Source organism: Rhipicephalus sanguineus, chromosome 1 (genome assembly GCF_013339695.2).
Source record: "Rhipicephalus sanguineus isolate Rsan-2018 chromosome 1, BIME_Rsan_1.4, whole genome shotgun sequence".
In the NCBI taxonomy this organism is placed as follows: Eukaryota; Metazoa; Arthropoda; class Arachnida; order Ixodida; family Ixodidae; genus Rhipicephalus; species Rhipicephalus sanguineus.
In genome coordinates this window covers 326,055,738-326,071,478 of record NC_051176.1, presented here as the reverse complement: position 1 = coordinate 326,071,478, position 15,741 = coordinate 326,055,738, and the positions used below count along the sequence as shown (strand labels likewise).

The following is a 15,741-nucleotide window of genomic DNA, read 5'->3' as shown; positions in this document are numbered from 1 at the left end:
GCCAGATACGAATAATGCCCATTAATAATGCTTCATGATCTGTTAGCTTCGAACGGTTGTGTTTACCCCCCGCCAATCCATTAGCCGTCGTACATTCATACAACCGCATAGCGAACCAGTGAATCATTTATTCAGAAACGGTCCCACTGGTAGGGAAGCAGATAGACACCAATTAAGTCTGCCGTAAATGTTTGGGTTTCGGCTATTGGAGGTAGTTTACCAGCTGGTCCTTACAGAAAGAGCGTCTCGTAGTTCACGCGGCGTGGTTAGCCAGAAATAATGGCGCTACTTTTCATTACTTCGTATCAGCTCGGAATGCAATCTCATTATGCTTGAAAATAAGGCAGGTAGACAATCAAGAGAGATGCAGGAGATTCAACAAGCCATAATATAAATAGAACCAAAATATTCAAATGAGGATGGAAAACTGCTCTGAAGTACTTGCAGTTTTCAGCATCTATCTGAATGACTGTTTGTGTACCTGCCCGGTGGCAGGCCAGTAGCGTTGGTGAATGACGATGGCGCGTTGGTGAGCACAGGCGCCGCTGAGTATGCCTTCCCCGGCGTATCACCCCCGAACACGACGGCAGCAACTGGCTCTTGGAGCGTGTACGCGACCAGCAGTTGTCCGTTGTGGCTATTGGACGTCTTGGTGCTGGGCACCTGGGGAGGAGGAGGAGAAGGGACGCGTTTCATGTGACAGCTGTAAACGACTGTCATCATGCAGCAGCCTCACCAGGACGGGCAGCACAGCTTGCTGGTCGTTGTCCAGCACGATGACCTGCGAGTCGGTTGTCACCTGGAGTTGCGCTGCGGCTAGCTCGCAAGGCGCCGACGCCAACACGTTCAGTGTGGATCGCGCATGCACGTGTGGCTCGTTAAACGCCTGCATAAAAAAGTGCGAAAATCGTGAAAATCGAAAGAGGGACACGAAAAGAAATACGCACAATGCGTATCGGCTCCCCTGACAGGAGTCTTGTTCACAATGATGCTTGGTGACGGTCGCTAGTTACCACTTAAGGCCCGAACACACGTACGCGTTGCAGCGCGTCAATGCGTGACTTTCTGACGCGGCGTCGCGCCCTCTCCCTATGGGGAGAGAGGGCGCGCGGCTACGCGAAGCTGCGCGCCCTTCCTCTCCATAGGGAGAGGGTGCGACGCCGCGTCAGAAAGTCACGCATTGACGCGCTGCAACGCGTACGTGTGTTCGGGCCTTTACTCTTGGAACAGAGGCTGGTGGTGGTGGTGAAAAACTTTATTGAGTCGTTTGAGCCTCACGTGTTCTAAGACTGGATTGGCTCTTGAAGTGGCTCGAACAGAGGCTTTGAAGCTGTCGGCGGCTACCAGAAGTCGTCATTTCACGTAGAGCTTTCATAAGTGAAACTTGAAGGAAAGTTTTCGGCGCAAACTAACCACGGATAAAGGAACAGAATGAACAGGACCATATTCTGCTTGAACATAAATCAAGAGCAGCCACATGCGGTTGCTGCGATTATTACTGGGCTTAATACTTCTCTTAGTTAAATCAGCAGGTTTAAATAAGTAAAAGCTTGGTTTTAAGTACCCATATCAAAGGCCAGGAGAACTAAAGCGAATCTCTGGCCACACTGCCTTATCAGCATTACATATGTATGTTGTAAGTGGTTTCTATCAGAGATGTGCTCAATACGGGTCCCAAGTTGGCCACAGAACCCTCATTCTCGGATGTGGAGAAGGTCTCTGTGGCAAGGTCAATTGCCAGACTTGCACCTGAAAAAGCAAAGAGCCGGTTTATTGATCAATGCGTTGATGTACTTTGTAATTCGGAAAAGGCTCGTAGGAGGCGAGTCAACACAAAACCCGTGGCTGACTTCCTAGCAGACCATGGCCTTAGGGTGTTGATATCTGACGAGGAGGGTTCCTTTGTAATCCTCCCCGCACAGATGTTTTCTGAAAGAGCACTAACCCCTGTCAAGGAGAATTTCAAAGCTGTAACTGTAAAATTAGAAAAAGCTAAGAAGAAACCGTAAAATGCCGAGCAAGCGCCCTCCCCCCCTTACGGTGAAGGATAATCCGACCAGATTTGGAGGAGGGGGGGGGGGCGCTTGCTCGGTCCCGGACCGAAATTCAAGATGGCGGCGGGAGAGCCGCTAAAAATTAAAAAAAAATGCACACCCATGTTTCTAATGAAATGTTTTATTTGTTTACTGTTTTTATTCCCCCTCGTCACTGTCAAATCATTGAAGCAGCGACCGGTTTGACGAATGTAGGACCGGCCACATGACAACGAAATTTCATGAACAATATTAGATTCAGTGTACTCATTCTTGTGGTTCTTTTTATACAAGCGATGTTCGTCTTGAAAAAAAAAAGTGGCCGCACGGGAGGAGGGGGAAGGGGAGGGGGGGGAGCTTGCTCGGTCACTGGCGCTTATTTCAGATCTCCCGAAAAAGGGAGGGGGGCGCTTGCTGGGGTGGGGGCGCTTGGTCGGCATTTTACGGAAGCTGCAGAACGTTTGAAGAATTGTGGTCTCGAGAAATTGGTACCCAGTGGGAGGAAAAAAAAAGCCTAATATTAGAAGTATTTTTCAGTAAAAACACATGAAGAAGGGATGCCGTTCAGAAAGGTGTTCCTGGCAGTTGCTTGTTTCAAAGTAACTTCAGAGGTGCCTAGGTAACCTCACAGTTGCCGATCCCTTCTTGATGTCCAATTCGGAAGGCGTAATTGATCACTTAAGGAGGTGTGAACCCGGTCGATACAGTGCATATAGTGCGGACGTGGAAGATATGTATTATTCGATACCAAAGGAGGAACTGTGTACATGTGTTAAAAGGTGCGTTGGATCGTACAATGATGAATGTGATTTTGCCACCAAATGCAGCATTTCTGTTGGATCCTTCTTGGAAATGTTAAGGTGCTATTTAAGTTCAACCGTTATCGGGTTCGAAGCCAAGCTTTGCCCACAAAAACAAGGCATCCGGTCTAGGATTTCCCAATTCTCAGCAATGTTTATGTGTCGATGAACGTATTGAGCAGCGCACAGAAGATGAGAATGTGAGGATTTTCCGTTATCTCGACGATTATCTTGTTGTGATAGAGGAGGGCGGTTGTTCAAAAACAATTAATGAAATTTTGGAGCTGTTCAAGCAGGAAGGCAAGGGCCTTACACTTGGGCTTCCTGAGCAGCAAAAATTAAGATTATTGATTTGAAACATTTCATGGAGCCCGGTCAATTATGTCGGGAACTTTGGCCGCTCCAAAAAAAGGCATCCTGAGTTAGTCGTCATACCACTGTCAGGTAGCAAAGGATGGTATCGCCATTTCCTGCTTAAGGTCCGCGGTCCAGAAGACGTGCGTTCATAGATTAGGTGAACGAGTGTTTAGACAAGTAGGCCGCTTGGTGTGCGCAGGTTTTCGGAATGACCAGATCATGTGAGAAGATAGCATTCAAGTCAAGTCTGCACAGAAGAGGGACAAGAAAGGAAAAAAAAAATTAAACCATCTCCCGCTAAAGGGGACCATGAGCCGATGCGAAGCCGGAGCGCTTGCACGATCGCGTTCCGTTGGCGTTCGTTGCGCATGCTACCGACCTCGGTCACACTGTTATCCAACCAAAGTCGGTCGCACACGTTGCAGCTGTGCCCGAAGCTCCGTTCGAGGAATTCGTGCTAAAACCGGGCGTCAACACCGCCGAAGCCCGGGCGTTGAACTTGTCTAACGAGGCGTTCTGCACGGGCGTAGGACTCGCGTCATCTGTCCGCAGCCGACGCGTTGGCTCGACGCTGACGCTTGGCTTCGACGTCGGCGTTGCGTACGGCGAGTTTTGCTTGCCGACGCTGACGCTTGGCTTCGACGTCGGCGTTGCGTACGGCGGGGTTTACTTGCCGACGCTGACGTTGCGTTTCGGCATATCCAACCCGCGTTTCATCCGTAGCAGTCTCCCACCGACGAAAGGGGGAGTGGAGAGGAAGTGTGTGGAGAGGGTTTGTGCATGCGCAGTAAGGGTGGTCACGCCGCACACAGGATTGAACTCCGCCATAACCTGCTTCGCATCTAAAAACCTGGAAAGTAACAAGAAATTTAGCGTCGTACCGTACGTACATAAAATGCCTCATGGATTGAAGAACGTACCAGGCCGGTTTGGTGTCAAAGCAGTTTTTCCCGTGCCTAATCAGCTGGGAGGAATTGCGCACGCGTCAGCAAAAAAGGTAAAAGGAAAGAACGAGAGAAAGAAGGTGGGATGAACCCCCAGCCACTGACTGTGCCACAGGGGCAGTGTACGAGCTCCCCTTGTCGTGTGACACAGGGCAGACCGGAAGATGCGTGAACGTTTGATTAAAAGAATACGAGGCAAACACCCCCGCTGAAGGACTATCGCATTCAGCTGCGTATTGCAAGGAGTTTCTCATTTTAGCAAAAGTAACATACTCGCCAGGAATCATGAAAAGACAACTCGTGAGATAATAGAGGCTTTGCACATACATAATAACAAGAATTTATGTATCAGCGTTCCATGTGTGGCCCTGCAGAAAAAAAGAAAGTTCGTATTTGAATAGGCATATTTGATATATTTTGTTTTCTTCCAGTTGTTCATGCTGTGTGTGACCATGTGCGGGTATAAAAAGAGTGTGAGTAAAGATTAGTTGAGAGTCTTGTCTTCATGCCATCTCCACCGTCTGTGTGGCGCGTCCTTTCGTTGCGCCGTTTCATAATCATAATCCTGGCCCCTGCAAGCCTGTGTGCATCGCTCAGTTCCAGCGCTGCGGACAAGCCGGACGGCCCCTCGTGGAAGATGAAGCAAAGGGTTGAAACACGACAGAGCATGCAGCAGATGGCTTCGATAAAGGAAGGCACTCCAAGTTTTTAGCACGTGAAACGTGGTCACTGGCGAAAAGAAAAGCAACTACGTGTACAGATATTGCCCTCTAAAAAGGCTTCTTCACTGCACTGCGAATGAAATTTAAACTGAAAAATGCACGTAATCAAGGAAATTAACAAATCGACCGAAAAATTGACTCCTACAGTCTCCTAACAGGCGTACAATAATTTAAAACGCACTTCGCGGACAACTTCAGGCAGGACAACTTAAGGAAGCGCGTTGGGCCGATGTAGGGTACAAGAGCATTACCGGCGCCGTTCGTTGGCACGCAATATTTTCTTAATCTGTGCTCGTGGGTTGGCGCTTCTCGGCATGCCTCTTGGATGTGGGCGTGAAAAGACAAGGACGAAGGGAAGAAAGGCACACACACTGGCAACAAAAACGCCTTCGTCCTTGTATTTTCGCTCCCACATCCAAGAAGCATGACAGACCCGCATCGCTACCCTCGTTAATTAGCTTCTCGGCAGTGCATTTCCACAAAGCGGCAAGGTTTCCCGACCAAATCTCTTTGTGCGCTGCCGAAAAAGCAAAGAGGAGCGCCGAGAACGGCCATCGTCATGGCAACAGACATGCGCGTAGTCAACAGGCTGTTTGATGAGGCTGCAGCCATAGCTCAGCGAAAACCGAGGGAATGCAGAAGGGGACAGAGCAAGTGGAGATCAGGCCAGGATGGCATCCAAGGCTCGCCTTGAAGAGTCCCTCTGCGTGGAGCAACGCGGTGGTGCAGAATCTCGCTCGAGCTCTCCTGCAGCGACCGGCGCATGATCTGCACATGCGCAAGTTACTGCGGCACTCGAAGCGCTGCTGGAGCGGCTGCGTGCTTCACGTATGACAGCCTTTTCCTCGGCGCATCCAACAATTGAACGCGATGGACTGCTGTGTCCGGACCTCCAATTCAGTTGCTTTATTTCAGTTCAAATCGCATCCTAAGCTTAAGAAAAAACGAGCAGTCGACGGTGCTTACATGACCAGGCCGTCTCGTCGTTTGTTAATGAGCTTGCGTGGCTTCGCATAGCCATTGCTTATATTCGCTGAATAAATATTCGTAAAAACAAACAACAAAGAACGGTTCCGTCGTCATAAGAGCAACAATCCGCCTGAGTGAACGTCGGTGCGAAAATGATACAAGCTAGATTATGCCGAAAGTAACCTCACCGAGCTCTCCTCGACTACGAAAATATAGGAAAGGAAGTTTCTTAGCGCTCTTGTGGACCAATACGAAGAGACACGTGGGCGCTACTCACAACAATAGTGTTTATGCCTTGATCGCGTCGAACAAAAGTTCCTTCACTTGCACGTCACAAAAGTTTATTTATTTGGTAAAAGAAGAATAAAACAGCGCTAGACACTGGACGAGGACACATACACGGCGCTGAACCAACAACCAATGTTTATTGAAAACACAGGTGCAATATATAGGACACAGGTGTCTGCGCAGAAACATGAAACATAAGCCAGAGTGCACATACATGTGATGAAGGTCAAACGGCAAACATTATCAAGAACCTGTCAAATCAGTGGAGCCCCGATATCTCATTTCACAGCCATGACGCAATATTGAGGGTACGCTAACACAGGAAACATCGTGCTGCTCAATGTGAAAGGCTTCGCTAATCTCGCGTTCGCGCTGCTTGCTATATCGCCCCAGGACCACACACTTATCAAGAATCGGCTGACAACCACAATTTGTAAAGTGGCCTGGGGACAGAGCCTTTCAGAGAGTAAGCGTGCTCCCTCAGCCGATCATTTATGCATCGGCCTGTTTGGCCGATGTAACAGTGCCCACATGTGAATGGTATCTTATACACAATCGCTGAAGCACATTCAACATAGCGCGTAGCGTGTTTCTTAGTGCATGCTTGTTTCTTAGGTCCATCACTGTTAACCCTGCGGCACAACCATGCAGCACAGCACCAACCAGCCCAATTTATTAATTTTTTTATTTAAGTACCCTAAGGGTCCACTAGGGGCCTTACATAGGGGGGAAACAACACAATTTTTACACAGAATGAATTGCAGGTTAATAAAATGCAGAAATTCGTAGAACGTAGTAACAAGGCAAGCAATACAACAAGAGTAAACATGAGATAAAGCATAATTATTAATGAAAGTCACAGAGTTCCAAATAGGCTAGCAATGCTGAATTAAACAAAGAAGGCTCAGTTATTGTAGCAATCCTGGAAGGTAATTCATTCCATTCCTTTGTCGATAAAGTTAAAGGCGAATTTTTGAATTTTTCCGTACGGGCGAAGATAGGGTTGACTTTGAATGCATGATCAGTGCGACTACAAGTGTGAGGTGGCGGTAAAATATGCGTTCGGGCAAATGATGTGTTGGAGTGATACAGGGTATGGAAAAATGATAATCTGGAAAATTGCCTGCGCACAGCAAGCGGCGGCATATTCAGCTCTGCTTTCAAAGATGAAACGCTTTGAAATCGTAGGGTATAATGATAAGATGAATCGAGCTGCTTTATTTTGGACGGCTTCCAGTAGATTAGTAAGGGTGATCTGGTGGGGATGCCAAATGATTGACGCATACTCCAGTGAAGGGCGCAGAAGGAAATTGTATGCTTGAAGCCTGGTGTCCCTGTCGGCTAGATATAAACGTCGCTTCAGAAAGCAGTTTCTTCTGCGCTTTACAAGTAATGTGTTCTATGTGGTCAGTCCGTGTTAGTCTTGGATTGATAAGGACGCCGAGGTATGTAACCGTTGTAACTGAGTATACTCTTTTATCGTTTAGTACATAAGTATTACATTGTGACTTCAACACAGAATTCAACGTCAAGTGTTTAGTCTTTTCTAGATTAATTTGCATCTGCCATTTGCTGCACCGTTGTGTTAGCTTATGAAGGTCAGATTGCAGAGCTATGACGTCGTTAGGACCAGCTATTTCTCTGTATATAACGCAATCGTCTGCGAAAAGGCGAATTGTTGAATTACCATTTGATGCTATGTCATTGATATATAATAAAAATAAAAGCGGACCTATTACTGTAACTTGAGGGACACCAGACTTGACAAGTGTTGGTTTGGATATATAATCGTTTAGTTTAACCACCCGAGAACGATTTTTTAGACATTCCTCAAGCGATCGTGTTGTTTCGCAGTCAAGTTCGAGATTACGTATTTTAGTGTTAGTCGTTTATGAGGTACGCGGTCGAGGGCCTTTGAAGAGTCAACAAAAATTCCGTCAACAAAATGCGACAAGTGCAGTGAGGTGTGAATGTTAGTTACGATCTCATAAAGCTGTGTTTGGCATGAGAGTTTCGGACGGAAACCATGCTGATTGTTTATGAGCAAAATTAATTATTTTGATTGAGATGTGCCACTATGTGTGTGTAGATTATGTGTTCGAGCAGTTTGCAACTAATTGAGGTCAGTGATACAGGACGGTAGTTATTGAAGACAGTGGTATCACCACTCTTAGGTATGGGCAGAACAGGAGCTATTTTCCAGTCTTCTGGTACGCATCCAGAGTCAAGTGACTGTTGGAAATGGGAATAATAAAGGAAGTACAATGTCTGAGATGTGACTGGTTAATTTTAAAAGTTTAGTGCTGATGCCATAAGGGCCTAGGCTGGTCTTGAACGGCGAGTGGTCAATAGCGCGTTTTACACCATTAGAGGTTATAATGATTGATGGAAAGCTAAACGGAATGACTGGTTGCGGAAGGATCAAGGAACTAATAATAGGATCTTCATCTGTGTAGACTCCGGCAAAGTGCTTATTAAATTGCTCGGCACACTCATCTAGTGCTAGCACGTCGCCGTCGGCACCTAACATAGATGGCACCAACCGATCTTGTTCGGGATTAATTACATTCCAAAGCCTTTTAGATCTGTTTTTAACAGATTTGGCAGAGTGCAGTTGAAATATTTATTTTTTGCTTCCATAATCGTTTCTTCTGTTTGGAGATTTCTTTATATTTTTGCCAGTCATCTGGTTTATCTGACTGACTTGCTTTTCGATACGCCCTTTTGTTCCTGTTAATGCATGTCTTTACATCTCGAGTGAACCATGGATCACTTACACGTGAGCTTATCGCGAGTCTGGGCACACATGAATCTTCTATTTGTTTATGGTGATCGCGAAAAATGCACCAGTTCTCACTGGCAGTACGGTATGCGAAGCTTGGCTGAAATTCAACTAAAAATTGTTGTAACATGCGATTCATTTTTTTCTGTGTGTGCCTGCGCATATTTAAGTATTTCTTTTGTTATTTTTCTTTTTTCAAAGCCTGGTGCAGTGATGGAACAATGTATGGCTCTGTGACCACTTATCTCTTGCAAGGTATGAGCACGTGCCAAGTCCGGATTGTTAGTCAAGATGAGGTATGATTACCGGGAGTGCACTACTTGGCTGATGTGATGATGGTGAAGGAAACGTAGGTGCTCCGCGCGATTACTCTGAGCAGTAATTGATAACGTCTTCTAGTCTAGGACTGGGTAAAGTCACCGCATATGATTAAAAAACATCGAGGAAACTTCTTCATGACTTGTTCAGTAGCCTAGAAGAACTTCCTGTTGGGCGAGTTGGTGCATCACTTATAGCAGGGTATGTGCGCAAAGCTCGGACGAACACAGCAAAAACGATGTAGACAGAAGGAGCGCAAACTACCAAGTGATTTATTCGTTCTTGAAATAGCTTATAAAAGCTTCTTCAAACGTCACAAGGAAAGTGGTTAAGGAGAGAATGCAAACAAATCATGCCCGCCTCATGTGTGAGTTTGCGCTCCTTCTGTCTACATCGTTTTTCCTGTGTTCGTCCGATCTTTGCGCACATACCCTACAATAAAACTATTCAGTAGCATCAATGAAAAAATCAATGAAGTCAGATGGACTATCTGGCGGCCGGTAACAGACACCAGTGATGCAATGAACATGGCAAAAACGAACACATATCCAGATTAGTTCGAAATAATAATATCTGGGCTTTAACGTCCCAAAACCACGATATGATTATGAAAGACACCGTAGTGGAGGGCTCCGGAAATTTCGACCACCTGGGGTTCTTTACCGTGCGCCTAAATCTAAGTACACGGGCCTCAAACATTTTCGCCTCCATCGAAAATGCAGCCGCCGCGGCCGGGATTCGACGCCGCGACCTTCGGGTCAGCAGTCGAGCGCCGTAACCACTAGACCACCGTGGCGGGGCCAGATGAGTTCCAGGCGTGACTCAATTTCTACGAGTGACGGCTGAAATTGCTGGTTTGCTGCTGTGAGAACTCCTCCTCCTCTAGATCCGACCCTGCCTCGCCGAAAAAGCATGAAATTTGGGGGGAACATCAACTCGCTTTCGGCGGTGTCGATGGAAAGCCAAGTTTCTCTTCCGATGTCGGTAGAACACGTGTGCATGAAAGATTTTTAAAGGAGTACTGACACCAACTTTAAAAATTTTCGAATTGTTGCTCTAAATAAAAATACAGGTGTCGAGAAACCTAAAACGAGTATTGTGGTGTCTGGAAATGCATCGTATATATTCTAATTACCGCTGCCTTAAAAAGACAGTTTCGGTTTCGATATGGAGGAGGCGGCTTCTCATTGACGTTTCAAGGCAGTGTGACGTCACGGGGATACAGAAACTCGCGATGTACTAGCGGCAAATCCGTCATCTGCTCGTGGTGCACATAACAACGATGAGTGAATTGTCCTCCAGTGACCCTGACAGTGATTTCTACGATTTAGGCTGCACGCAGGACGCAGAACTCGCAAACTCGGTGGAACTGTCTTGACTCGTCGGGATAATGTCCATTGCAGTGGGGATGGCTTGCAGATGCTCAGCGACGAAAATTCCAAAGTCAAATAAAATATTTTATACGTGCCCTCCGACTCCGTTGTGTGGACAGCGTTGACGCTGCATACCGAGGAAACGAGAAATGTCCCTTTTGCGATGTCTCAAAATCGTGTCAGTACTCCTTTAAGGTATCAAGTTTATAAAGTATACTACGGAAATTTGCCAGGAGCAAGCAAATTGGAGCTGGTGTGGCAGCTTTCTTCCCTTGTTTTCCGTGGTGTCACTTCGAGGTCAGCTCTGCTCGTGCATCGATACGAATGACATAATCTGAGGCTGATGTGACCTTCGTAAGATACCAGACAAAACCATGTGACCTTCGTAAGATACGAGAGAAAACCGGACGAATCAACAGAAAAAATCACTACAGCGAATACAGACAACAGATAAAGGTTTACGGGTCGCGCAGGAAATTAATTTCTTTGTCAGACATCGTTAGCGATGCAATAGTTACCGTAATAGTCAATCTGCTCGCTTTCTATAATCAATCTGGTGACTTGGCAGTTGCTCTTTCTAACGTTGATGGTTGTGTCAAACAACGGCACACACGCGCATTGTTGGCATGCGCGTTTGATAATAGAAAGTGAACCCGTTCGATAACGGAAAGTGAACAAATTGTTTATTACGGTAGCTGTTGCATCAGCAAGACTTGGCTAAAGCATGTCTGACAAAGAAATTAGTTTCCTGTGCAAACCGTAAACATTTTTCTGTTGTCTGATTCCGCCGTAGTTATTTCTTCTGTTGATTCGTCCGGTTTTGTCTGGTATCTTACGAAGGTCACATGATTTTGTGACGTGCAAGTGATCCACGCGATCAAGGAATAAACACTACTGTTTTGACCCACGTGTCTCTTCTCATTCGTCAACACCAGCGCTAAGAAACGGCCCTTCCGTCATGCACCAACAAGCCCACATCGCTACGCTCGGGGAAATAAACCCGAAGGGACGAGCTTTTTGTGTCAAATAGAAACTTCCCACATTGTGCTGTCAACGTAGGACTTGGGTCATAGTGATGCCTTAAACGTGAATGGAGACGAAACGTGCCCGTGAGGCAGGTTAGAGGCGCGTTCGCGAGACGGCGACTCACCGCATGCCGTGTGCAAAAGTTCACGGAAATCTGCTGAAGGGCAATCTGCTGCGCAAGAGGTGGACGAGGCACTATGCGGCCGATAAACAGCAGCTCGCTATTGACCGCCGGCTTCACAGCCGATGGCATCCTGGTTAGGCCTTTAGCACGCCACAGCTGCCGTGTACAACCGCGGTCGTTTTGAGAGCGAACACAGGAGCGCGTGGTTTTCTGTACTACTAGCGCCGGTAGGCGACACGTAACAGTATCTGCGCGCATGCGTGAGGAAGGCAGTTTCCCTTGGCGCGCATCACGTCACCGGAGTACTCGTCTGTCGTCTGCTGTTTTTTGGCCTTGGTGGTTATACTATTATGACGGCAACTACAGTTTGGATGCTTTCATTTCAAACGGTGTGCTTCTTATCACTTGGCGCGTTACCTAGTTTTGGTCTTTTTCTTCCTCCTGTGTTGTTGTAGTCGAACTGCCAAAGAAACACAAACATCTTATATGGCGCACGTTTCACAGAAGATTGATACGTCTAAACAAGTACCAGGCAGTGTTGTACGGAAAGGCGTTCCAGGAAACGACGTTCCTGGAACTAGTTCCTTATCGGAGCAACGCCACCGTTCCTTTGAGGATCGGTGGAACTGTAGCGGTAACTCGTTACGTTTATATAGGAATGGCAGAGGGAACGGCGTTCCTTCCGTACACGTTCCTCAGCATTGACCAGGCGCACGCACGCAGCACATCATGCAGAACAGGGCGGATGGGCGACCGCGTGAGGCGCAAGAATCTATCGCTTGCCTGTCACTTGACTGTGCTGCATTCTGATTTTCACTTTAAGGCGCCGGCCGGGGAAGCGCGCTATGCCGAGACCGACCACGTGCGGAAGGAACGGCTGATTTTCTTTTATTTTTGTCTGGGCCAGCACGACAGCAATGAAGGGCTGTTCTGGAGTGTAGACACAGCTTGGTGAACTTTTACTTCGCGAATCATCGAACCCCATTGTACTACCGCCGCCAGGAAAGCGCGCATTATTTTTTTTTTACCTCGGCGACATCTTTGTTCGGCGAACTCGAAATTAGCTTTTTGTGTGCGTGCGTGCGTGTGTGTGTGTGTGTGTGTCGGGGGAGGGGGGCTGCGTATTCGGGCGGCCCTGCTGCGCACCTTCGTGGCCTTGTAGTCATAGGGAAAAGTGAGGGAGGCAACTTACCGAGGTCGAGGCGCCTGCGCTTGTGTCTGCGGAGTCCTCGAACGGCGCGAATCATCATCGCGAATCTGGTGTTTGACGCGCTTGGGACAGATGAACTAATCACAACGCTAGAGGCCGCAGAAAGTCAGTGCAGCACCTACGTGCTAACCACCGAAATCCTGCGCGGTGGCCTCCCACTGCTCATAAATGGTCTTGGGGCCCCAACGTAACGGTGGCGAAGTTATACTTTTGTTCTATCCCGTGGGAGTGAGCGCCTTGCCGCGTGCAGCGCAGGCTTCCGACGTATTATTGGTTTTATGTTCGCTCGCTCGTCGACTGCGAAGCTTCGTCCCAGTTCCTGGGAATGTTTTTCTGGTCGCGTGGTCTTTAGCGGCTGGCTCGATCGTCTCTTTAGTGTCTCGTGCATTCCGCTGGCAGCTATCGACAAATCTGTCTTGACATCCGGTTGCGTGGATGGCGGGGAGAAGGACCGAAATGCAGTGAACGCGGGTGCCGCAGTGGCGCCTGTCCGCAGCCTTCGATGGTTGCGTTTGGGCCGGCATCCCTTCAACATGCGAGTTTTCTCCACGGCTATCGGTCTAAAATTTTTAATATAGTTCAATTGAACAGCCGCCGCACCAATAACGTCTGTGATACAGCAAACGATACGCGTACATCTAGCGCTAGATTCTTGTTGCGCCCGCTGAGCCTGTCCTCGCCCCTAGACCGCGGTTGACTTTGTTCGTATTTGTAAACAACACGGCAGTACCCTCAAGTACTTGATGAAACGGCTCTTCAACATTGGCAACGAAGTGCTCACGAGAAAACAGCTCCGTCTGCCGGATACCAACACCGAGACGCAACTCTTGCTTAGTGCGAACAAGGGACTTTACTAAAAGCTCGATATCTTTGTTCCAGGAGCTGAGTACGCATATGCAGCATTTAAAACACAGCCACACAGTAGCGAATATGTATCCGGTACATCATTTTCTACTCCCACTGCAATAGTGAATCAGCACTCATTAAACGGCTATGTATTGCTCATTTCTATGCGGTTTCCTGTGCAAGAAACTTACTTATATTGATGCATGTGTGGAAATTTCTATTTGAATATCTGAAGCGCATTATTCTGATGCCATTTGAAGGCTGACGGGGAAAGTGCCACACGTGTTGCACTTGCAGTAGACGAGCACTAAAGTTGCAGTTAGACATGTCTGTAGTACGGCCGGTGGTCTCTAAAAAGTTTGTCTAGGAGGGTTTCTTTAGATTCCTTTTATCTGCATATAACCTGCTGCCGGTGATGTCAAATTCGTAGAATATATGTAGCTCGATGTGAGCTTTAAATTTCTCACTTTATTTTGCCTCAGGATTATCCGGCAGTGACCGGCACTATATTTTGATTAAAAATTGAAATGTAACGTTAATGTAACGACACGTTCCAATTTTCAAAATGTAACAGGAACGAGTTCCCTTCGCACTAAAGGAACTTGTAAAGGGAGCTCTTTCCAAGATTGAGGTGGAACGAACTTTCATTCCTGTTTTAGAGGAACGTGTACAACACTGGTACCAGGAAAATGGAATAACTTTGTGGCGGCACGGTGCGGCGCCGCTTCTGCGCCTGCGCGCAGAGTCGACGCTACTAAACCGAGCGCCAGTGTGATAAGAACACTCTCGCCCTCAGAAGACAAAAACTCTGTGTGCTCCCGCAATCAGTTCAGTTGTTTATGTTAAGTCTTTACGTGCGGACGCCTTAAAGTTATGGTACCCACATCTGGTGGCCCGGAAAACGAACTTACCGCGCCGCCATGGCCGACCAGGAAGCCCTCGCCTCTCTTCGCCAACAAGTACAAAACCTTCAAGAGCAACTTCAGGCCCAACAACTGGTAATCAAGAACCAAGAGGAGCAACTCCACGAAAAGCAGCAACGCACCCAAAATGAACCACACTCATCTGACAATTCTGCACAGCCGCGCTAGGGCTACGCCCCCGAATGCTCTGCTCCATGGGGCGCAACCACTCCAGCGGCCACCGCCGACACGGACGTCTGTCGCGTCGCCGTCATGCTCCCAACCTTTTGGGCAGAGTCACCTGAGGGGTGGTTCGCTCAAGTCGAGGCGCAGTTTTCCCTGGAACGTATCACCCAGCACCGGACGCGCTACGACTACGTCGTCGCCCACCTAGACTCGCTATGCAGCTGAGCTCCGCGACGTACTAGCAAGTCCTCCAGCTGAAGACTGCTACCTGCACCTGAAGAGGGAACTAATTTGGCGGCTTTCACCTTCAGAAGACCAGAAAGTGCGTCAACTCCTTCAGCAAGAAGCGCTTGGTGACCGCAAGCCATCGCAGCTGCTCCGCTTTATGCGTGCCCTCGCGGGCAGCACGCCTGTTGACCACTCCCTCCTGCGAATAATGTGGGTTGACCGTTTACCCTCTCATGCTCAGGCCATCCTCCAGGTTCAGCCGAATCTGCCGCTGGACCAGCTCGCCGAAATCGCCGACCAAGTCGTCGAAACCTCTCCACCGCCGCCACCTCTTTTCGTCCACGCCGCCGGCGCCCCACAGCCCACCCCCGAGCTCGCTAGCCATATCGACGAAATCGCCCGTCAGGTGGATTCTATTCAAAGGCATCTGGATCAACGCCTGACGTTGCGTTCCGGAAAACGCCCCCAAAGCCGAGGCCGGAACAACGATTCATCGCAAGAAAACAACGACGTCCGCTCCTACTACCATCGTCGCTTCGGTGACAAAGCCCGGAAACTTCAAGAGCAGCCCGTAGAGACGGCCGCGAGCTAACAACTTAGAGGCCGTCGCATTTTTGTCACCGACCAAGTCAG

The 15,741-nt window shown here is 48.1% G+C and overlaps 1 protein-coding gene across 1 annotated transcript in view; it reads right to left on the bottom strand.

The window, feature by feature from the left end:
* Positions 1-450: 450 nt before the first annotated feature.
* Positions 451-15,741, bottom strand: part of LOC119383896 (peptide transporter family 1) — a 658,636-nt gene continuing 643,345 nt past the window's right edge. The window contains exons 15-16 of the mRNA XM_037652169.1: positions 737-886; positions 451-663 (exon numbers count right to left, since the gene is read on the bottom strand). Coding sequence (XP_037508097.1) covers positions 451-663; positions 737-886 — 363 coding nt within the window. The remainder of the gene's footprint in view (positions 664-736; positions 887-15,741) is intronic.